The following is a 24,731-nucleotide window of genomic DNA, read 5'->3' as shown; positions in this document are numbered from 1 at the left end:
GCCTTTCCCTGTTGGGCTTCCCCTTGACCGGAGACTTCTTGTTTCCCTGCTGGGGTCTTTACCTGGGTTAAGCCTTTCTCCAGGTCTCGTGAGCTGGCATCTGGAGCCGTTGGGCCGGCAAACCCCCCCCCCCCGCAAATGACCCTCTGGGCAATGCCCTGTGAGTGGGACCCCTTGTGGCGTTTGTTCCGAAGTGCGTTGGAGTTAATTGTACCATATTCAAGTGACAAACCCTCCAGCAGAGCTTTTGGCCTCTAGTCTACAAATTGGGAAGGAACAACATCAGAGAACAAAATCTAAGCTGACAAACCAAAATTCCTTTGTGTGTGTGTCCACTGAAAAATCCTGGAGTCGGTCTTGGGTTTATTACTTTTGCAATAAATGTTTCCCTTCTCTGTGAACACAGAGGCTTAACCTGCAGGTTAAGGTTTGTCTTGTTTTCATTTGGCAGGGAGCTGCAACCAGGTGTGAGATCGGTCCAGGTAGTCCTCAGGTAAGTCTGAACGCTGCGGCTGTTAATTAAAACCCCTGAGACGGGGGCAGTGGGTGGGTGGGGGGGAAGGGCTGTTACAAAACCCAGGCAGTGGCGTCATCAGATGAGATCCTTGGTTGACAAACTTGCAGGCGGCTTCCCTGCATAGCGGTTCCCTGGGGCCCAGGCTCCCTCTCCTAAGGCAAAGCTGCTGATTCACAAGGTCACAGCTTGCCTGTACGTCTGCTTCTTTTCCATGGCTACTCCTGATCACGAGGAGGAGCCTTGAGCTTTTGAGGGTGGCGGATAGGTGTACAAAAGACCGGGGCTGCTTCCACCCAGTGCATTTAAGTCACATCGCTTCCCCCAAGAGAACCCCACAAGCAGCACTTTATCAGGAGGTTCTGGGAGGTGTAGCTGTGTGATGGGCAAGCCACAGTTCACGGGATTAAAGCATTTGCTTTAAATGTACTTTGTATGCAGCCTGGGGCACAGGCCTATGATACATTTGCCTAGGCTAATTTATATGCATAGGCGCAAATTTAGGTTGACTTTCCGAGGTGGGGCGGAAGCAGATTCTGACTCTTGCTGTGAGGGCTTAAAGCCACGTGGTGCCTACAGGATCTTCTGTGCTTGGTCTGTACCCAGGCCTGGGGTAGCTCAGTTGGTAGAGCCTGAGACTTGTGAACTCAGGGTCGTGAGTTTGAGCCCTCCGTTGGGCCAAACGCTCCTGCATTGCAGGGGGTTCGGCTAGATTCCAATGCCCTGAGATAAAAAGACTCTCATGCTGTACCAACTGAGCTTTCTGTTCCATCTCGGGGGAGGCAGCGGTTCCCCACACCTGCTGTGTCCAGAGCCCCCGCCATGGCAGTCTTTGTGATCCCAGCCCCTTCTTGTCCTCCCACAGAAATGCTTAAACTCTGCAGTGCACAAGTGCACCCTGTGCAGGTAACTCTTGTTAGTTAGGTTTTTCTTATTAGTCCTTTGGGGCACCCAGGCAGGGGTTGCAGGATCAGGGCTTGCATACGGTGATCTAGTGCAATCGTTGGACATCAGCTCAAAGCCAGAAGACTGGTATCATTGAGGAACCGGAGATGTTGGTGGGGAGGTCAAGAAGAGCTCTGTCTCTCTCTTTGTCTTTCTTTCACTTTCTCTCTCTCTCTCTTTTTCTCTCTCTCTTTCTAAATCAGTGGTTCCCACTTGGTGGTCTGCAGACCCCAGGGGATCCACGTACCCCACCCGGGGGGGGTGGTGGTCTGTGGCACTATTCACAGAAACAAAAACTAACATAGAGATATCAACATTTTCAAAAGTAGGGGGTCCATGACTTGGCTTTTTAAAAAAAACAAGGGGTCCTTGGTGCTTAGCTAATTGGGAACCACTGATCTAGATCAGTGGCTCCCCAAGGGAGGGGGACAGTGGAATCACCCAGCGTCAGCGGGGAGCTGGAGGTGTAAATGATTCTTGAAGAGGCAGTATCAAGTTTTGCTGAATTAGGTAAAGGGACCCCTGACCCTTAGGTCCAGTCGTGACCGACTCTGGGGTTGCGCGCTCATCTCGCATTATTGGCCGAGGGAGCCGGCGTATAGCTTCCAGGTCATGTGGCCAGCATGACAAAGCTGCTTCTGGCAAACCAGAGCAGCACATGGAAACGCCGTTTACCTTCCCGCTGTAGCGGTTCCTATTTATCTACTTGCATTTTTGACGTGCTTTCGAACTGCTAGGTTGGCAGGAGCTGGGACCAAGCAACAGGAGCTCACCCCGTCACAGGGATTCGAACCGCCAACCTTCTGATCAGCAAGCCCTAGGCTCTGTGGTTTAACCCACAGCGCCACCTGGGTCCCAGGTGAATTAATCAGACTAAATCATTTTGGGGTTTAACCCACAGCGCCACCTGGGTGATTTGCTGAATTAATCAGACTAAATCATTTTGATTTTGGATTTTGAATAAATATGCAATGGGTTGCTACTGTGTAGAATTTTATTTTGTTACCATCTTCCTTGGCGGGTCTGTACAAACCGCACACAGGGATGCGGGTGACACTGTGATCTAAACCACTGAGCCTCTTGGGCTTGCTGATCAGAAGGTCGGTGGTTTGAATCCCCGCAACAGAGTGAGCTCCCGTTGGTCTGTCCCAGCTCCTGCAAACCTAGCAGTTCAAAAGCACGCCAGTGCAAGTAGATAAATATATACTGCTGTGGCAAGAAGGTAAATAGCATTTCCATACGCTCTGGTTTCTGTCGCAGTGTACCATTGTGCAAGAAGCGGTTTAGTCCTGCTGGCCACATGACCCAGAAAGCTTTTTGTGGACAAACGCTGACTCCCTCAGCCTGAAAGCGAGATGAGCACCGCAACCCCATAGTCGCCTTTGACTGGACTCAACCATCCAGGGGTCCTTTATCTTTACAAATCGCTATTCTGAATAACGCTTTTTAATGGGATGGGTATGTGGAACTGAGCAAAGAAGCATGGGAACGACTGGTCTAGATCCTTTGCTTTCTTTCTCCCGCAGAATCTGCTACACAGATACCAGTTGCCCTCAGGAAGACCAGTATCCCCCAAACATCGCTGTGAAAGTGAACCATAGTTACTGTTCTGTCCCGGTAAGTCAACCCAGATCCTCTGAAACTCGTACAGAAGAGGAGAGGGGTGTCCACTGCCCATTTTTTGTGAGATGGGCTGCCTTCCGTTGGCGTTTCATACCATCCGTCAGCAGCGGGGAGGGGGGCTGTCACATCAATTGCAGAGGTGAAAGCCACTACCACTTTTTCCAGGCCAATACATTGTCCTCAACCATAGCCAGCCTCCTCAGATGGGGCAGAGTTTTGCACAATTCAAAGTGTTGATGCTGTCCTTTTAAAGCCCTAAACCAGGCTTCCTCAACTTTCGCCCTCCAGATGTTTTTGGCCTACAACTCCCATGATCCCTAGCTAGCAGGACCAGTGGTCAGGGATGATGGGAATTGTAGTCTCAAAACATCTGGAGGGCTGAGGTTAAGGAAGCCTGCGGCCCAAACGGCCTCTGCCCAGTATTCCTGAAGGAGCGTCTCCACCCCCATCGTTCAGCCCAGACATGGAGTTCCAGCGCCGAGGGCCTTCTGGCGGTTCCCTCACTGCAAGAAGTGAGGTTACAGGGAACCAGGCAGAGGGCCTTCTCGGTAGTGGTGCCCGCCCTGTGGAATGCCCTCCCATCAGATATTGAGGAAATAAACAACTATCTGACTTTTAGAAGACATCTGAAGGCAGCCCTGTTTAGGGACGTTTATAATGTTTGATCGTGTTTTTAATATTCTCTTGGGAGCCGTCCAGAGTGGCTGGGGAGGCCCGGCCAGATGGGTAATAAATTATTACTATTACGTTATTATATCCAGCTGCGTCCAGTTTGGGGTGACTTTTCCTCGATGTCCTTGCTGGGAATCTTGTGCCCTGCAGGGTCTTTGAAACGGACGGTTTGTGAGCAGATAGCAGAGAAACAAATAAGCCCTCGAAGGTTCTTGAGCAGAAATTTAGCAAAAGATGTGCATCTTGGAGATGCTTTGTTTTTCTTCTTTGTTTACATCATTGGCTGCTTCTTTCTTTTGTGTGTGATGTGTGCGTGTGTTTTGCTGGCAATGAAACAAAACACCTCTCCCTCTCTTTCTTTCTTTCTAGGGCTATTATCCCTCCAACAAACCAGGTGTGGAGCCCAAGCGGCCTTGTCGTCCCATCAACCTCACTCACCTCATGTACCTGTCTTCCGCCACCAACCGCATCACCGTCATCTGGGGCAATTACGGAAAGGTGCGGGGCAGGTTGGGCGGGCAGTCACAAAATTGCCGCCGCCTCTCTTCTCCTCCTCCCTTAAATGTTTGTCCCGCTTTGCATATGCAGACATGTTTTCAGCTGGGCTCGGGTGTTCTTATGCTCGCCCACTCCCTCTTTTGGTAGGTGTGCTAGTGTCAAAACTGAGTTGAGCTCAGGAGAGCTGCTGGCTCTCCCTGTTCCTTTAAGAAGCTGGCTGTGCAAAGTGCTGATTGGCCACCCCTTTTGTGACTGTCACAATCTTGGCTCAGAACAGAGTGGATTTGATTTAAATAATGGGTAGGCAAACTAAGGCCCGGGGACTGGATCTGGCCCAATCGCCTTCTACATCCAGCCAGCGACCATTCCGGGAATCAGCGTGTTTTTACATGAGTAGAATGTGTGCTTTTATTTAAAATGCATCTCTGGGTTATTTTGGGGCATAGGAATTCGTTCATTTTTTCCCCCTTCAAAATATAGTCTGGCCCCCCACACGGTCTGAAAAAGTTTGCTGACGATTTAAATCTCTAGTCACTAAGACTTGATTTACATCTTCTTCTTTTCCAGAAAGACCCATTCTTGCTAGTATAATTTTAACATTTACAACCAGATGAAGGTTTCATTTTTGGAATGATAAATTTCCAGAGATGGTTTTTACAGTTATATCAAAAATTACTGATTTGGTTATACTATTAGAAATACATAGACCAATAATTATGAAATTGTTGTGAGGTTTAATAAGTTGACTTTATATTTGGGCAACTTTTCTGCTGTACTTTATATATTGGCTTCCTCCGATCTCTTTTTCTCAATGGTGACACAGACCACTGGTAATGTAAGAATATTCTTCACAACTGTGAGCAGGGCAGTGGAGTGGGTTAAGTGAAGTCAAGCGACGGCAGTTCACGGCGACGTTCCCTGCTCCTGCTTAGGCTGTACAGAACAAGCATTTTGGTTTTCAAAATTCATTCCAATTGTGCAGATAAAATATAGTGGTACTTTGGTTTAAGAACAACTTAGTTTATGAACAACTTGGATTAAGAACGCTGCGAACCTGGAAGTAGGTGTTTTGGTTTGTGAACTTAGCCTTGGAAGCAGAACATGTTGAGTGTGTTCCATTTGTAAAGTGAGTCCCCCTCTTCTATGGGAAAGCACGCCTTGGTTTAAGAACATTTTGGTTTAAGAACGGCCTTCCGGAATGGATTAAGTTCGTAAACCAAGGTACCATTGTATAGCTGATAGAATTCTACAGGACGTGGTAATACTGTCAAAACAGTATCCCCAGGCATTCTCCTCCAGATGGTGGAGATGTCAGGCACCCAGGCATCTTCACTTGGTCGCAAGTGATTGATAGCCAGGTGCAAAATGCTATCGTTAACCGAGTTAAGTTTCGTTAACTGAGCCATATAGAGAGCAGCCAAGTTTGACAGATATTTTTCAATAATAATAATAATAATAATAATAATAATGGTGCATTTGGCATCTCTGGAGGGAAAGGGGAGGTGTATGTTTAAATCAAGGGCGGGGAATCCAAGGGCTGCATTGCCTTCAGGGTCGCATGCCCTGAGTGGGTCAATAATGGGCAGAGAAGGAGATGCAAATTTTGCCTTTTCACAGTCAGCTAGTTCTCGCTCTCACTTTTCTCCAACCAGGAAAGCAGGAAGCATGGTCAGGAAACACATTCTAGCCTGGCACGAGTACGCAAGGAGTGGGTGGGCGAAGCAAGGCCAATGAGAGGTGTGGCTCAGGAGGGTATATGGCCTAGAGGGCTGCATTTGCCACCAAGCCCAGAGGTTCCCCTGGTTCAAATAATAAGCACAGGAACTGAAACACAGGAAGGATCCTTTGCAAGGTGATAGGAGGGCTGCTTTGAAGACCAAGGAAGTTTGCCTTGCCTTGTGGTTTCTCACAAACCCTTTGTTCTCATCCCACTCTTCAGAGTTACTCCGTGGGCCTCTTCCTCGTGAGACAGATGACGTCGGGAGAGCTGCTCCAGAGGTTGAAAGTAATCGGCATTAAGCACCCAGAGCTGTGCAAGGCACTTGGTGAGCTCGGCAGTTGACACGCTTCTCAGGGAATTGTAGAATCGTAGAGTTGGAAGGGACCCCCGAAGGCCATGCAATGCAGGAATCTCTTTCCCAACGTGGGGACTCGAACCCACGACCCTGAAATTTAGGGTATTGTGCTCCTGTGGAGGGGGGGTACATGAAGAAGGGAGTTCTGCAGATCGGGAGTTGCAATCCAGCAGTCTCCAGAAGGCTGCCGGTTCGCCGCCCCTGAGCCAGTGTTAGAAACTCAGGTATGTAAATGAAGTGCCAAGTGGCTCCTTGAGCCAGGGTTGCGGTCGCCAAAATGGATTGCCTTAGTTGGCATTTGGGGGGCCAGACGACTTGGAAGTTGTATTTTTCAGTGCAACTCTCTGGTTCCTGAAATCCGTTCTGATCGTGCGGATAAAGTAGCACAGATAGAATTCTACAGTGTGCGTTGTTAAGTGTGTGAAAACAGGCAAGATCCAAGGTATTCCCCAGGCACGCACCTCCAGATGGTGGAGATGTCAAGCGCCTGGTGCCTGGCGGATTTCAAATGCTGCCCTGGGCTTCCAATCACTTCTGACCATTGGCCATGCTGGCTGGGAGCGGATGGGAGTTCCATGCACACTGGGAAGGCTGGAGTTTCACTCCCCTTGTTCCAGCATAATGGCAGAGCTGCTGATCCGAAATACATTTTGTAGTAAGGCTGGGGTGGGATGGGGAGGCAGGTTGTATTGGATTGGATGCCAGCAATGCAGTGCCTTGGGCCTCCCATTTTCTTTCTCTGCTATTGAAATACATCGCTCAGGGTAGCCCTGCAAGTCGCACAAGGCTGGTACTGTGTTGGGTCGTGGGATAAAAGTGGTTTCCTCTTATATCTCCAGGTTGCCTTGTTTCCTCTTAAATCTCCAGGTTGCCTTATAACTGTGCATTCTCGGTGCTGTGTGCTCATGGTTCTATCAGGGCGGTCCGAGCAGTTCACTCCCAGTCAGTGCATATCCTGTAACCTGCCAAGATCCTGCAACATTTGATGCCGCAGATTATATGTGTTGCACTGGAAGTGGCCGCCAAGACCATATAACACTGGTCCTAAAAGACCAACATTGGCACCCAGTACGTTTCCGAGCACAGTTCAAAGTGTTGGTGCTGACTTTGAAAGCCCTAAATGGCCTTGGCCCAGTAGACCTGAAGGAGTGTCTCCACCCCCATCGTTCTGCCCGGACACTGAGGTCCAGCTCTGAGGGCCTTCTGCCTCCCTGCGAGAAGTGAGGTTATAGGGAACCAGGCAGAGGGCCTTCTCGGTAGGGGTGCCCTCCCTGTGGAACGCCCTCCTATCAGATGTCAAGGAGATACACAACTCTCTGAATTTTAGAAGACCTCTGAAGGCAGCCCTGTTTAGGGAATTTTTTAATGTTTGATGTTTTATTGTGTTTTTAATATTCTGTTGGGAGCAGCCCAGAGTGGCTGGAGAAACCCAGCCAGATGGGCAGAGTATTATTATTATTATTATTATTATTATTATTATTATTATTATTATTATTATATCACTGTGGCCCCTCTGAACAGCATGCTATTGGGAAAGAGCCCAATTAATAAAGCAGAACAAGCCCAACCCCTAGCTCACAATGGTTGTGCAAAAAAAACCCAGAGTATACCTGCCGTAAAACATCCGTCTAGAGCAGGGGTCCCCAAACTTACCCGGCTTTGGGCCAGATGCCCGCCGCGCCGATTGCGTGGTGGGCCGGAGGGTGGGGGAGGGGGCGCGGGGGCGTGCGGCTGTGCACGCCCATGCGTAAACGCTATTTCTGGCACACTCCCGACCTGGAAAGCGCCAGAAATAGCTTGTGCGCATGTGCAGAAGCCTCCTCTGACCTGGAAGTACACCGGAAATGATGCGCGTGCACACAAGCTATTTCCATCGCTTTTCCGGGTCGGAAGTTGGCAGCCGCACCGCGCCAGTAAGAGCGGGCAGCGGGGGTCCCCGGGGCCGCATAAAAGAGCCTCCGGGGCCGTATGTGGCCCCCAGGCCGTAGTCTGGGGACCCCTGGTCTAGAGGGGCCCTTTGTCCTGGGCAGAAGCAGGTCGAGGGGGGGACGAGACAGATTCTTCCACGGCCCGGTTCCTCCGTTCCCTGGGGAGTGGTGGAAGTTGCTAATAAAGGATCACTGCTGTGTTCCCTCTCTTCTCTTCTTCCACATATTCTCTCCCCCCCCCCCCCGACTCAAACAACTGTAGTTAAAGAGAAGCTGCGCCTGGATCCAGAAAGTGAAATCGCCACCACTGGAGTCAGAGTGTCTCTCATATGCCCAGTAAGTGATCCATGTTGTGTTGTAAAGCTCTCTCTCTCTCTCTCTTTCTCTCTCTCTCTCTCTCTCTGTGTGTGTGTGTTTAGAGGTGGCAGGAACAGCACAGCTCACATGCCTTGGGAACAGCTGATTGGTGAGAAGGTACCATTGCAGGAGATGCTTTGACACTTAAGATTTTCTCAAGTCCAGCAGCCTTGGAACGTTTATTATTTGTTTGGTTATTTGTTGCATTTATATGCCATTTATATCAAGGTGGCATGCCTGGTTTCCCCTACTCCTCATTTACTCCCCTCAACAACCCTGTTGGGAATCGCCCTGAAAAGGAGGAAGGGTGGTATATAAATTTAATAAATAGATCTCTGCTGTTTTCAAGCTGCCCGAGGCTACTGAGTCTTCCATCCTCCCTTTGGAAACTGGGCTTTGCTCAGCGAAGGCATATCCCTGCCCTTAGGTTTTGCCTAAAATTTAAAAAGGGGGCAGTCCTCTCCCCCCCTCCACTGCTCTGGACTCTCCTTGAGTGTCTCTGCATGGTTAGAATGTGCCATTGAACTCTGATAAGGCCTCTTCCTTGCCTCGATGGAGTTTGGAGGGGTGTGTGTGTGTAGGAATTAGCCTTCTATACAAAGGTAAACATTTGCATCCATTGCTCTGCCCACCTTTGCTCTGCCCACCTTTGCTCAGGTCCCGCCCACCACCAGCAGGTGGCCCCCTCCACCAGCAGGTGGCCTCCTCCTCCTCTACGTCCATTCTGGGGCTCTCATAACGTTCCTCACCTTTCTCTCCAAAGCTTGTGAAGATGCGTCTGTCGGTGCCGTGTCGGGCTGAGACCTGTGCTCATCTGCAGTGTTTCGATGCCGTTTTCTACCTGCAGATGAATGAGAAGAAGCCCACATGGATGTGCCCAGTTTGCGACAAACCCGCCACTTACGACCAACTGATGATTGATGGGTGAGTTGAGCTGATTGCCCCGTTGGAAGCAGCTCTCTCTCTCTCGTGTGTGTGTGTGTGTGTGTCTTGAGGCCTGCCTTAGAATAACAACCGCAGAGTTGGGTCATCTGGTCCAACCCCCTGCAATGCAGGGAACATAGTGGAAGAATTGCCTGATGGACAGCCATCTGTTCGAAAACCTCCAAGGAAGGAGAGGCCACCGCCTTCTGAGGTAGTGGGCAGCTCTTCCTCTGAGAAAGTTCTTTCTGATGTTTTGTCAGAATCTCATTTCTCGTCCTTTGAATCCATTGGTTTGGTTCCTGCCCCCCCCCCCAAGAACAGCAGCAGACAAGCAAGCAAGCTTGCTCCATCTTCCATGCAGCAAAGAGGCAGATCAATGAAGATGGGTCTCACTTCACCTCTCGATCTTCTCTTCTCCTGGCTAAACATGCCCAACTCTTTCTTTCTTTCTTTCGAAATAATTTTCATTTGCTTTTACAAGTATAGAGTTATAACAATACAAAATATACATCCATATTTGGAGACTTCTCCGAATCTCTATTTGGGGACTTCCCACCTGCCCCTCCATGGGTCCTGTTATAAACCTTTTCAACTCTGTATTATTTCACCATCCAAATTTTATGTCTCTCCAGTTTATCCATAATATCTTCTACATTACAAGTGTTATTGTAATCCTGCTAATGTTTTCATCTGCTTACAGTGGCCTCTCAAGTAAATTATAACTTTCCCCCATTCTTTATTGAAGTTTTGGTCTTCTTGGTTCCTGAGTTTTCTGGTCAGTTTTGCCATTTCGGCATAGATCAACAGCTTAGTTTGCCATTCTTCTCTGGTAGGGACTTTGTCTTCTTTCCATCTCTGGGCTTTAAAGGAAGGCAAAGTCTCGTGTGAGGATTTAGGCTATTGATATGTCGCTTTCTAACAAGATCTCCAAGCAATTTTCATTTAAAAACATCATGATAAACCTAATCATTCTCGTGTGTGTGTGTGTGTGTGTGTGTGTGTGTGTGTGTGTGTGTGTATTTACATTACACTAGCTGATCCTGCCACCCGTTGCTGTGGCTAATCCCTGTGACTGCCCCTACCCGATCCATGACATCTGGCATGTATTTCACATCCAACAACCAACGTGCCCCTTTGTTTTCACATAGTACATGGGTAAAGGGACCCCTGACCGTTAGGTCGTCGCGGGCGACTCTGGGATTGCGGCGCTCATCTCGCTTTACTGGCCGAGGGAGCCGGCGTACAGCTTCCAGGACATGTGGCCAGCATGACTAAGCCGCTTCTGGCGAACCAGAGCAGCGCATGGAAATGCCGTTTACCTTCCCGCCATAGCGGTACCTATTTATCTACTTGCACTTTGACGTGCTTTCGAACTGCTAGGTTGGCAGGAGCAGGGACCGGACAACGGGAGCTGACCCCTTCGCGGGGATTTGAACTGCTGACCTTCTGATCGGCAAGCCCTAGGCTCTGTGGTTTAGACCACAGCGCCACCTGCGGCCCTAGTACATGGGTAGACGAGTCAAAAAAAGCCCGGGACACAAGTTTTCACGGCCCTATGGTGGCTTCATTTACCTGAGGTATTGTATTTAGCGTTAACTCTGGAACTCTGGAAGTGTATACTTGACACAGTTCAGAGTTCGAATTGGCAGCTGTGCTGTCTCTTCCCCCACAGGCTTTTGTCAAAGATCTTGACGGAATGTGAAGATGCCGACGAGATTGAATACTTGGTGGACGGCTCCTGGTGCCCTATCAAAGCGGAGAAGGAGAGGAGCTACAGCCCCCAGTGTCCAATTTTAGTTGTGGGTGGGTCCACAGGTGAGTCTAAAAACATTTGCTGGCAACAGCTGTGTTTCCTTCCTAAACGGGGACCAAACAACTCTGGTGCCGCAGAGCTTTGAAAGTTTCAGCTGCAACCAACGTTAGTCCTGCCTGATCAGAGTAGACCCACTGAAGGACTTGACTGTTAGAAATCTATTCATTTCTGTGGCCCGGCTCGGAGTAAAACTTTGTTGAATGCAACCCATTGAGTCTCCTGTGAGTGAAGCTTGCATGGATCAGAACTTTCATCTTGAATCAATAAATAAATGAGTGTGACATGTTCAAAGGGGAACTAATTCCACTTCCCTTTTGAAAACTAGTTTGGTTTACATTCAGTTTACAATTCAAGCCCATCCAAATGATCCTTAACAAAGGAGACATCAAAATACACACACAGTGTACATGACTGGCTTTGTTCATTTCCCCCAATGATTGGCCTCAAAAGGCCCAAAGAGCGCAAAAAAAAAAAAGCAATAAGAGAATGAACTAGAGACAGTTCAGAGTTCTACCTCCAAATGAACTTAAGTCACATACAGTTTGCCTAGCAGCTATGGGAACAATTTTCAGGTATAGTTCGGGGATTTTCAAACTATTCCATTGGACTGTTCCTACACCAGGCTTCTTCCTTTAGACAAATTCTTGGAGGGGGAGGGCTATCGGTGGCTACTAGTCCTGATGGTTGTCCTATTCCTCCATCGCTGGAAGCAGTAATGCTTCCGAATGCCGGTTCTTGGAAACCACAGGAACAAGAGATCTGTTTGAGAAGGCTTGAGAGTGTGAAAAGAAGTTCCTTGGGGTCAATCTGCCCCCCTGTGATCAGAATCCAGCCATTGCCTCACTACCACAGCTTCCCTCGAGTCGCTCACTGAGGTTGGAGCCACAGGGCCACAAATGCAAGCGCGGCCCAGCCGAATTCTGGAGCTGGCAAGGGTGTCCGTGTCTGCAATCCCCAGGCTGCTTGCCCTCGGGCTCATCGCTATCAGACAGGGAAAGTTCTGCAGAGGTGGGCAAAGGTTGGAATATAAAAAGAAAGACAGAAACATGTTTAAAAATGCCGGAGGAGGCCTCCAAGGCCTCAGCCTGAGAGGGGGAAAAAACTGCTTTTTTTCAGCACGGCAAAATGTAGATCTTGGATGTGGTAACACTTGGGATTATGGGTGGTGTTAATTTTGTTATTTTAATCTGTAAATCCACATGGTTTTAATTTTATCATGTTACTAAATATAAATATGATCTTCTTCTTTTTCTTCTTCTTTGACAATCCCTCATAGCTGAGTAAGATTGCATTTTTAAATACAGTTTTAACAGTGAGTCTGTAAGTGACTGTGGAAGCCAATTCTGGATCCACATGTCCTTCCATGGTGGGGACATACGTTTCCAGGCAGGAGTTGATCACAGTGAGAGTTTGCCAAGCGTGCCTTCCTCTTAGCACGTTTCTCCCTGAGTTCGAGTGTCTTTAAAGCCCATGGCACTTTTGGTAAAGGCTGCTCTCCAATTAGAGCGCTCGCAGGCCAGTGTTTCCCAATTGTCAGTGTTTATAGTACATTTTTTAAGGATTTGCCTTGAGAGAGTCTTTAAGCCTCCTTTGTTGACTACCAGCATTACGCATTCCATTTTTAAATTCAGAAAAGATCAGTTGCTTTGGAAGACGATCATCAGGCATCCAAATAATATGACCAGTCCAATGAAATTGATGTTAAAGAATCATTGCTTCGACACCGGTGATCTTTGCTTCTTCCAGCTGGAAGAAGCTAGATAAATATGATATAAATATATACTGTATATTCCTGCGTATAAGACTACTTTTTAACCCAGGAAAATCTTCTCAAAAGTCGGGGGTCGTCTTATACGCTGGGGCGTATTTCTTATACGACGGGTATATCCCAAACTCTATATTTTAACTGGAAAAGTTGGAGGTCTCGTCTTATACGCCCAGTCGTCTTAAACGCCGGAATATTCGGTATGTATACATAATAGAAATATCTTACTTTAAGAAGATGATGGGGATAATAATAATAATAATAATGCATGTTAATTCCCCCTGGCTCTCCTTCCCCTGCTTCCAGGAGGCACTTCGGATGCCAACGGTGTGCCGCCTCCCGCCCCCAGCGTGGAGAACGGCAAGGTCCCTGCCGATGTGGTGGATTTGACGCTGGACAGCTCGTCCTCCGAGGAGGAGGACGAGGACGACGAAGAGGACGAGGACGACGGCGGACCCAAAAGGAAACTGCCCCGCCTATACAAGAACGGCTTGGCATCTGCCTGCTGACTGCAGGGGGCGCTCCAGGTCCTCCGCGTGGGAAAAGCTTGAATACCTTGGTGCTTATTCAGACATGGGAAGAGGGGCTTTCCCTCCCTTCCCCTCCATCTCGCCCTCTTCCAAAGCTGCCCTCTGTGACTTCCCAGTTCCAAGTTGGTTTTTTTTAGGAAAAAGAAAAAAAATTAAGAAGGCCTGCCGGGGGCGAGGGTATGGCAGCGACGTTGGCAGAGCTCCTGCAACGTGCACCGCCCCGAGAAGCAGGGCCGGGACAGGACGCACCTCCCTTGCAAGGAGGAGTCGTGTCGGGAATTGGCCACATGCTCTCCACTCCTTCCTCGCGCCCCCGACCCCCTGCTCTCCTCTCCGCCCCCGTTGCTTCTTGGATGACCTGGTGCCAGTTGCTCGGAGTGTGTCTGAGCGCCGGCAGGCAACCTGAACTCTTGCGGGCCTCCCAAAAGCGGCATGTCTTGCCTTGTTCGACAACCATTCCTGACTCCTTCTCAATCTCTCTCACACTCTTTCTCTTTCTCTGACATGTGCAAAACCCCCCTTGCTGGACATTTTAAGGGAGTGCTGTGTGTTTGTTGCCCCTCACATCGATGCTGGTAGGCTCCTAGAACCAGCAGGTTTTCCTGGCCCCCCCTCTCCACTGCCCCCCATCCCATGGGCACGTCAGGAAAGGGCTTCGGGAGGGGAGCCAGTGAAAGATGGACCTAGACTTTGAAACCACGATGGCTTAGAGTTCCTTGGAGCATCTTGGAGAGAACCTCATGTAAAGAACTCTTTATAGCTTCTTCTGAAAATAATGTAGAATTCTTACATACTGATTCCCTGTTACCCCCACCCCACACTTTTTTGAGTTGAACAAAGCCATTGGGGAGGTGGGAGGGGGAGGGGTGTTGGAATGCGGAATGGGGTTGAACCACAAACCTGTTGTCTTTTTTCCCTTTCTTTTGAAGTGCAATAACTTGGTGTGTTTTGGAAGGCGAAAAGGGCTGTGTGTGTCCCCATCCCCCCCCTTAATCTCACCAGGGCTTCAGCTTGAGTTGGGTGTTTTGGGGAACAAAACAGCTTTTGGCCAGGGGGCGGGCTAGGAGCGGGCGGGTTGGGGGGGGAACACAATGGCCCTTTCCAGAACAGAAATGCCAGGTGGAGGAACTTTTATTGTTATTACTATTGTTTCTACCCAACTACCTCGGTTTTAAGACAAACAAACAGAAATTCAGGTGTAGCTCAGTCATGAAGTGGTGTGGGGCAGCATGCAAGGTGACTGTTGTCTTTTTAAAATTGCCTACGGACTTCCAGCTGCTTTGATACGTCTCCCCCTCTGTTTTCAAAAGCGCACGCCCCTTGTGTATCTGTGGACTCTTTTTAAATACTGCCCCCTTCTGCTCTGCCTGGCCTTGGATCACTTGCCTACGTCTGCTCTTGACTTTCATTGCTGGCAAGCGAGGAAATGCTCGCCCCTCATCACACACACACACACACACACACACACACACACACACACACACACACACACACACACATCCTCTGCCCAGAAGCTGGTGCATAGTAGTAACCCCATGCAGATGACCAAGGAAAAGTGTGTCTGTTGGTTTCATGTGTGTACACTAGGCCAAGGCTGTGCTAGGTGGGCTTTTATTGCACACTCTGAAAACAATTGGCCTAGGATTTTATTTTACTTTTGGCGGGTCGGGGGGAGTTTGTCCTGTTTCCTTTGCCTACCTTTCCCCTTCTTCCCTGCCATTCCCACCTGTTGTCCCTCCGCCAGCTCAGCAAACCTGGAACGTGGGGTGCTTTTGCTGTTTTCTCCCCCCAGAAAAACAAAACAAAAGACAAAGCCATGATGTGTATTCAAGGCACCTCCACCTTCCCCTCTATCCCATGAAGCCAGAGAGAACAGCACCGTCATCGTTTTTTTAATCCATGCTTCTCTTGAGCGTTGCGTTTTTTAATAAAAAGAGCAATACCTCTTCCAAAGGATTGTGCCCATGGGAGGTATGGCCGAACAGAGAAATGGCACCTCCTTAGCTCCGAGAGTGCGTCTCTGTCTCCCTTTTCCAGGCTGCGCATGGCATGGGAGAAAGAAAGCCCTCTCCAGAGAGTGAGGGTGTTTTAAAGAAAAGCCAGTTCAAGTGTATTTTATAGAAGTCCCCAAACCTAAACGGTTGCTGTATAGGACCTCACCCAAGAAGGAGAAGCAAAACGCTTAAGAGTTCTGCTGGGTCGTGGCAAGTAATTCTTGTCAGTTGCTTTTCTCTCCCCCTGAACATCCCACCCCACTGATTGCCCCCGTGCCTGTTGAAGGGCTCTTGAAGAATCCCTGGGATAAACAGCACTTGGCGGGGAGGGGGGGAGCCCTGTCCCAGTCCTTTGGAAGCGGATGTGGAGAAGATTGCTGGAGGAGGGGAGGTGTGTCAAGTCACTCAGCCTTCCTGGCTCTTGTTCCACTTCCCCCCTCGTGCTCTCCCCCAACCGCCCCCAATCAAACATCTCAAACTGAAGCAATACGTTTGCAGTTTTTAAAATGTGCACACACGAGACCTCCAGATCCACTAAAGGTTTGCAAAGATCTTGTACAGATGGTCACTTGCCTCTTCAGCCACTCAGTAGTTAGTCACACTCCTCTCCCTCAGGATTATAATTTGTGTGTTTAAACTTCTTTGGCTCCCCATCCCAGACACTGTCCATTGAGACTTCGCACCCCCCTTCCTTCCTTCCTTCCTTCCTTCCTTCCTTCCTTCCTTCCTTCCTTCCTTCCTTCCTGATGTCCATTCTGTACATATGTTTTTGCTTAACATCCCTGTACTGGTCCCCCCCCCTTTTCTGTGTGTGTGTGTGTGTGTGTGTAAAGAAAAGAAATTATTTTTTCTTTCCTTCAATACACATTCTTCAGAATTCAAAAGTATATAGTGTTTGTTAAATAAAATTAATTGAAAGATTTCACTTTAACCTGCTTTCACCTATGCCTGAAGTTGTTGTGATGGGTCAGGTCAAAGCTCCGACTTAGCCCAGTGTCCTGTTTCCAGCAGTGGACAACCCAATGGTTTGGAAGGCCTTGCAAGCAGCATGAGTCTTTTGTTGCTTGACCCCTACCTTCTGGTGTGCTTCTTCTGAACATGTGTGTTCTGTTTAGCGTTGAAGACTAGAAGAGCTGTTGGTTTACTTCTGAAGAACATGGGTAAGAATTGTCTTGCAGGAACAAAACAAGTTCTAGAGTACTGTTGTGGACAAAAAGCCAGACAGCTGCCCCTGAGAACGATAAATGGGGTGTGCGTGCGTGTCCTAACCTTCCCCTTCCCATTTGTTTCTTTGATATGGCGATACTTTGAGAGAGATACAGCCCCTGTCCCTAGTTTATTTACTGTAGGTTCAGATAATGCTGAACTACAACTTCTGTCAACCCTAGGAAGCATGGCCCAGCAGTCAGGAATGATGGAGGCTGTGGTACTGCCACATCTGGCTGACTTAGTATAAGCTTGTTTTCTGCTGCCCCAGACAGTAGGACTCGAACCACCGGCTTCAAGTTATAAGAAAGGAGATTCCGACTCAACATCAGGAAGACCCTTTGAGTCCCCTCTACAACTCTACAATTCTATGATCTTAAGACAGCTTCCTATGTCTCAAGCTGGTCTGAGGAACCTTTGACTCTCCAGATGCTGATGAACTACAAGCCCCATCATCCGTGGCAGTTGGCCGTGCTTGCTGTGGCTGATGAGAGTTGTAGTTCAGCAACATCTGGAGGGCCACATCTTATCTACTCATGGTGGCTGAAGCCTTAGATTTCCTTTGATCTGAGAGGATCTGTATGCCTTTGGGGGGAGTTCAGCTTGAGTTTTGAAACCGTTCCATTTGCTTTCCCCCTGTTTGTGCAACCTCTTGCATGCCCGTTCTTTCATGTGTGCTGGGGAGGGTTTTCCTGTGTGGAGTTTGGCTGAACAGATTTCTCTATCCTTGCTTAATAAATGGCGCAGCAGCCACAGAGAATGAGCCTTCCCTGGGTCTCCTCTCTAGTATGTGGTTGGATCAGCTCCAGCAGCCCCTCTGAGAGAGCTCACCTTAGCTGTAAAGGCCCTTAGCCATAATTAAAGACAGCGACATGCACAAACAAAAGGCACACATAAAAATAAAACTCTTGAGATGCTTGTTTATCACAGCTGTCCATGGAGGCACAGGTGAGTTCTGTGTCCAGGGTAGCTGTCTACCAGGTCCATCTGGTACGCAGGCTGAGACCCTACCTGCCTGCAGACTGTCTCACCAGAGTGGTGCATGCTCTAGTTATCTCCCGCTTGGACTACTGCAATGCGCTCTACGTGGGGCTACCTTTAAAGGCAACCCAGAAACTACAAGTAATCCAGAATGCGGCACCTAGACTGGTGACTGGGAATGCCCGCCAAGACCATATAACACTGATCCTAAAAGACTTACATTGACTCTCAGTACATTTCCGAGCACAATTCAAAGTGTTGGTGCTGACTTTTAAAGCCCTAAACAGCCTCAGTCCAGTATACCTGAAGGAGCGTCGCCACCTCCATTGTTCAGCCTGGACACTAAGATCCAGCTCTGAGGGCCTTCTGGCGGTTCCCTCCCTGCGAAAAGTGAGGTTACAGGTGAAGTAAAATTTAAGCTGGTTCCTATGAACCCAGAGAAATGGATCCTGCCCAGGGAGAGCCCAAGGATCCAGGCAAACAGACGAATTTAAGCGTCTCCTGCCCACCAAATAACAGAGACCAAACCAGGATGTACGAAGCAAGGCACTTTTATTTCGCTGTTGCAACAGGGTCCTTCCTCTCACGCAGGAGAACAAGGAAGGGCCCAAACAAAGGTGTCCTGTCCTTAAAAAGAAATTTGAAATTGGTTTCAGCCCACCCCCCAGAAGCATCATCCATATGTCACAGAAGGGGTGTAGCCCAAGACCCCCCTCCCTAGATTCATCATAGGTACATCATGAACGGGGAGGTCTGGTGGCAGTAATCTGAGCAGTCTGGACCCTGCCCCCTGCCCCCAAAACCTAATCAACAAAATTGAGAGATATTTACATTTCCCTGTTTCCCAGCCAAGTTAATCACACCCTTTTGTCTGGCACTCAGGTATCAGGATGCCAGGGTTATCACTTTAATTCCTGAGACAATGAGAAGGTTCCCCCCACCTTCTTCCTTGCAGAGGAACGCCAGGTCTGAGAGAGTCAAAATGGTGTCGTCAGAAAGGCCTGTCTTCCTGTGCTGCTTCAGACATGTGCCTGTACTGTACATTCATGTACATGTTTTATGAACAATTATTATATATATATATATATATATGACCTCAAAATTCTTATAACAATATATTGTTTAGGTGGCATGTCCCCCCCCCCATTGGGAGATAATTTTGCATTAAGGTTCTGAAAGAATTTCTCCGCACCCTGAATCTCAGTATCCTGCTGGAAGGGGGGAATTATTTCATGTGAAAATCTTGTCAGGAAATGTTGTTCCTAAAATGTATAGGTATACAGTGGGAGAGCTGTGAAAAGTTTTGCATGTTGAACTGGAATTGGCAGCTTCTAAACAGTTGATGGTTCAATGGTTCTTTATCTATTTATTTTTACATAAGGAAATTAGAATTTAACTTTCATGTGCAAAGCATAACCTTGAACCTCTTAATTAATTTATAAACTACTCAAGAGACAGACATATAGTAGGAGTACTCTGCTATTTATACCTGTGGAAAGAATCTGGCATGTTAATATTTTGAAACTTGGCAACCATTTAACTTTGATGGACCAGTAACACACATGAGATTGTTTGCCCTCAGTGGTTCAAAGCTTTACATTAAGAAATTTGAATAATATTTCATGAGCAGATTATAACTTTTTCGCCCCTTAGTTAAAACCTCCAATTTCTCCTCTATTTTCCTCTTCAAGCTGACATAGCCTCTGTGAATGTACAGAGTTCATGATTCGGCAGTCTATTATACCATTTTTTAAAGTGCTGCACCTCTTGACCAAATTACCATCTGAATAAAGGAAGGGAAGGGGAAAGAGTAGATTTAAAAATAAGGTTAGATTTCAAACAAAAGATAGAAACATAGCAGTGTTGTTGTTTTTTTCAGAGCCAGTTTAGAAACATAGCAGTGTTGTTGTTTTTTTCAGAGCCAGTTTAAATTCGTTTTCCTAGTTTGGAGTCCTAATACAATTTGATACATTGTTTCTTGTTTCTTGCTGCTTAAGAAGCAGGCTTATAAACCTTAAACTAACTTGGAAGCTGCAATACAAGTTGGGTCAGATTAAAGTCCTAATGAAGTCACCAAATAAACATCTCATACCCCAGGCAAAATAAATCTCGATTTGCCCCCTTTATCTACAGGGTTCGGGGTGAATTCGTAATTGCAAATGTTTTCGTTTGTTTGTTTGTTTTTAATTAATTTATTACAGCCATGGCAGACTAAATTCTCTGCCCCCTTATCTATGGGTAATATGGCCAGAGCAGACTTAATGATATTCAACATTCTCACTGATCTCGGCCTCACCATCTTCCAGACTAATTCTTCTGGCCTTTATGTACAGGGATGGTCAAGGCTCATTCTGCTTGATTATGAATTTGTATGTGCTTGAACTGTTGGCTGGAGTTTTGCAGTTAAAAAATAGCTGACAATATGGTGGGGGAAAAAACCCCAGACATTCATTTTCAATGTATGATATACCATCTCTACCTCTTTCTAAGTGGCACCTCAAACTCTTCATGCCAAACTTTAAAAATCTATATTTCCATCCTTCTCCACCAAAGAGTAAAGCTTGACTGAATTCAGGCCATTTCACTATACCAACAGGGTTTAAACTCACTTTTCAGTGCTTGAGTAATCTAGTCCACCCCTTCTGAATTATGGGGATCTCAACACTATCACCGCCCTTAGGATTCACATACATTTGAGTACAGATGCCTGACTGGGAAGGAAACACAGGCTATGCCCTATCACGGAAGCACACGTGTGTACTAAGGGAAAAATAAGGAAGGGGAAGATTAAGAGTACCAACGTTATATAGAAGCCTTTAGCAAACCTTAAGATTGGGAAATGTTCAAGACTTTCATATGTGCTTAAACTTTAAACCTTAATAGACAAAGTGATAAAAACTTATATAATCACTCCATAAAAAAAAAACAATGACACTCTTGTTCCAACTCTGAAAACCAATAATCTTTCCTTGCCAGAAAGCAGAGCTGGGCTGAATTTCAACCCATCACCACATCAGACACATTGCCTTTCACATAGCTCTAAAATGGGGGTTAGAAGGGACCCTGAGGTCATTTAGTCTAACCCTCTAAGATACAGGATTCACAAGATTTGAATGAAAATACCAACTTTATACAGAACCCTTTAGCAGATGAGTTGTTTTTTTCTTAAGAGACTGATATGGGGAGCCCAACAATAACCCTTCTGTCCAACAAAATTGAAGTTAAAACTAGACTCAGATAGACAATTCCTGGCTATGGAAGCTCTACTTTTGACAAACAAATCACCTTTATTGGAATAGCTGTTCAATTTTCCTTTAGTCAATATTCCTCTAGTCACTTGGAGAAAGACTCCCTTTTAGAGCCTCTCTCAATAACAAACATTTGCGCACCTCATGAAGTGAACATTTTCAAGTTTCAAAATATTTTCAAAGCATTGAGCAAGCATTTTCAAACTTACTACTCTTTATTTTCCTTCATCCTGCCCCCTCTTTTTACTTTTGGAGAGGAAAAAATGGCCTTCTACAGCCTCTTTAAAACAAACCTTTACACACTACTTCCACTCTTTTAAAGATTTGCCATGTTTTTGGGTTGATCAAGCCCTTACATAAGATTATTTAAGCAAGCTTGCCTTATTATTTTAAACTATGCGTGCTTAAAAAAGGCAGTCTGTGGGTGTCATGGCCAAATTTTAAACACAAACCCCTATTTTCCTAAACCTGGATTACATCTCTCATTTACTTTAAGGGGAACAATGAACTATAGCAGACACAAGGAACAGACACACATACACTTAACAGACAACACATATAACAGACAACATGTAACGCGTAAACATTCTGAAGGGGGTACTGGTCTTCCAGGGTCAATTTTAAAGTGGAGATTCTCTGTATGTTAAAGGAACCTCCTGGTAGCCATTTCCCCTCATCTGGGTGGTCCATAGTAAATCGGACCCAATGTTTTTTTTTTTACAAAGTTTTTGCAATTGGTTTCCTTCAAGCTTGTCCGCCCCGGGGATTTCGTGCCAATTTAAGAGAACGTATTGGAGTGGACTTTCATCCTCAAAGTCCTTACCGGAGCCAAGCCTCAGTTGTGCTTTGCCTCGGTTGGGAGTCTGGGAAAGGAATTCCTTAGAGTGGGTTGCACCCATTTTACTTCTGTCTTTTTATACTGCAGTTCGGGTCCCCGACCCTATTCCTTGGACACTCTTAACTTCCCGAGTCCATGACTCACCCCCACGTTCTAGTGGTGTTCCTGCCTACCGTTCGCGTGCACTAACTACTTGGCGGCTGGTGCAGCTAAAACCCTGTTGGAACCCTCCCACTGGTCATCAATTGCCTGAGGGTTCCACAGCAACTTCCCTGCCTCTTACACACTAGACTCAGATCCTACTGAACGCTTGCCTATGCAATGTCAGGTCGGAACTGAGGAATACAAAGTAGGAAAAGGAACAGGCGCACTTGCAATCTCTGATCATGGGTCATACCCAACAAGGGTCGCCATGGCAGAGGGGCGTCTTCACCCGAAGATTAAGAGCAGAGGAATAGGAAACAGAGCTGAGATAGCCAGATTCCCAGATTGGTAGAAAAGCGACAGTTTGCTCAGACTTCTGCTCAGTTTGGCAGAAGGGAGCTGGGACAGTCTTTCTGGGCTCTGCGTTTAACGTAAACACTGTTGCCCTGGACCTCAGTTCTACTTTATAACTGTGCCTGGCAGCCTTGCTGCAACTAAGGTCCAAAGAGGAGAGTAGAAAAGGATAGTCCAAGTGGAGAAATAGATTTTTAGTTGCTGTGGTTCTTAGCTCACCCAAGGTGTCCCCTTTTAATACTCACGACCGATCCTTTCAGTCGAATCCCGTTGTCTCCAGCTTCCAACTGGTTCCTGAAGAAAAACAGCCTTGTCCCCTTTTACGTTGCTTCGTCCTGGGGGTCCCGCTTGGACTCTCAATTACTACCAAGTGCCTCGGGTCCTGAGGTTGGTTTACCCCCCTGCAAAAGGGGCAGGGGCGCGCTGGGTTCCCCTTCCCCAGTGAACCCGGAGCTCAAGGCAAAACTGGGGTCCCCGAAGTGGTCGCCAAATTGAAGTAAAATTTAAGCTGGTTCCTATGAACCCAGAGAAATGGATCCTGCCCAGGGAGAGCCCAAGGATCCAGGCAAACAGACGAATTTAAGCGTCTCCTGCCCACCAAATAACAGAGACCAAACCAGGACGTACGAAGCAAGGCACTTTTATTTCGCTGTTGCAACAGGGTCCTTCCTCTCACGCAGGAGAACAAGGAAGGGCCCAAACAAAGGTGTCCTGTCCTTAAAAAGAAATTTGAAATTGGTTTCAGCCCACCCCCCAGAAGCATCATCCATATGTCACAGAAGGGGTGTAGCCCAAGACCCCCCTCCCTAGATTCATCATAGGTACATCATGAACGGGGAGGTCTGGTGGCAGTAATCTGAGCAGTCTGGACCCTGCCCCCTGCCCCCAAAACCTAATCAACAAAATTGAGAGATATTTACATTTCCCTGTTTCCCAGCCAAGTTAATCACACCCTTTTGTCTGGCACTCAGGTATCAGGATGCCAGGGTTATCACTTTAATTCCTGAGACAATGAGAAGGTTCCCCCCACCTTCTTCCTTGCAGAGGAACGCCAGGTCTGAGAGAGTAAAAATGGTGTCAGAAAGGCCTGTCTTCCTGTGCTGCTTCAGACATGTGCCTGTACTGTACATTCATGTACATGTTTTATGAACAATTATATATATATATATATATGACATCAAAATTCTTATAACACAGGGAACCAGGCAGAGGGTCTTCTTGGTAGTGGAGCCTGCCCTGTGGAACACCCATCAGATGTCAAGGAAATAACCGACTTTTAGAAGACATCTGAAGGCAACCCTGTTTAGGGATGTTTTTAATGTTTGATGCCTTATTGTGTTTTTAATAATCTGTTAGGAGCAAACCAGGGTGGCTGGGGAAGAATTGATGCTTTTGAATTGTGGTGCTGGAGGAGACTCTTGAGAGTCCCATGGACTGCAAGAAGATCAAACCTATCCATTCTTAAGGAAATCAGCCCTGAGTGCTCCCTGGAAGGACAGATCGTGAAGCTGAGGCTCCAATACTTTGGCCACCTCATGAGAAGAGAAGAATCCTTGGGAAAGACCCTGATGTTGGGAAAGATTGAGGGCACTAGGAGAAGGGGACGTCAGAGGACAAGATGGTTGGACAGTGTTCTGGAAGCTATGAACATGAGTCTGACCAAACTGCGGGAGGCAGTGCAAGACAGGAGTGCCTGGTGTGCTCTGGTCCATGGGGTCACGAAGAGTCGGACACGACTAAACGACTAAACAACAACTATTATTATTATTATTATTATTATTATTATTAGCTGGCCTGAGATGACATGCTAGTAAAGCTCTAAACTTGTGACATCGTAACCCATGTATTTTTAGGAACATTTAAAACTTGTTTGATATGACAAGGTATACCCGTTAACAGAATAATTGCATCTTTCACCAAATCTGAAAAGCAAACTGCAAGACCGATCAAATGCCAAAAAATAATGTTAAAGCGTGTCTTAAGTTTGAGCCCTTTTAGAGCTGGAGGACCCAGGTGAATTGGCCCCTTGATTGCCCCCCTCCCCAAGCCATAAGGTTACAGTACCCGGCACCCATCAGCCCCAACCAGCATTGTCAGTAGTTGGGGGTTGTTGGCGTTACAGTGTAGTGATTTCCCCAAGGAACAGCCGTATGTAAAAACGTCTTGTGGTCACCTAACGAATTTTATTCCCGCGCAAGCTTTTAACGTGGTGTAGAGCTAGTCCTCTCTAGGCGATGGGCAACAGTATGTCTGCAAAAGTCAAGTCAAATGACAAAAACCAGGATTTTTAAAGATCACCAATGAGACGGAGTACAAATCAGC

At 47.2% G+C, this 24,731-nt stretch overlaps 1 protein-coding gene across 2 annotated transcripts in view; it reads left to right on the top strand.

Moving 5' to 3' along the window:
* PIAS4 (protein inhibitor of activated STAT 4) overlaps nt 1-14,724 on the top strand; it is a 31,728-nt gene extending 17,004 nt beyond the window's left edge. For both annotated transcript variants that reach the window (XM_060275378.1, XM_060275377.1), the window contains exons 4-11: nt 452-493; nt 2,986-3,076; nt 4,124-4,252; nt 6,192-6,297; nt 8,518-8,591; nt 9,376-9,536; nt 11,209-11,351; nt 13,421-14,724. In XM_060275378.1, coding sequence (XP_060131361.1) covers nt 452-493; nt 2,986-3,076; nt 4,124-4,252; nt 6,192-6,297; nt 8,518-8,591; nt 9,376-9,536; nt 11,209-11,351; nt 13,421-13,623 — 949 coding nt within the window. In that variant the 3' untranslated portion in view covers nt 13,624-14,724. The remainder of the gene's footprint in view (nt 1-451; nt 494-2,985; nt 3,077-4,123; nt 4,253-6,191; nt 6,298-8,517; nt 8,592-9,375; nt 9,537-11,208; nt 11,352-13,420) is intronic.
* The last annotated feature ends 10,007 nt before the right edge of the window (nt 14,725-24,731 follow it).

The sequence above is a fragment of the Zootoca vivipara genome, chromosome 6, assembly GCF_963506605.1.
Source record: "Zootoca vivipara chromosome 6, rZooViv1.1, whole genome shotgun sequence".
In the NCBI taxonomy this organism is placed as follows: Eukaryota; Metazoa; Chordata; class Lepidosauria; order Squamata; family Lacertidae; genus Zootoca; species Zootoca vivipara.
The sequence above is the reverse complement of the archived record's forward strand: the minus strand, read 5'-3'. Positions and strand labels throughout refer to the sequence as shown.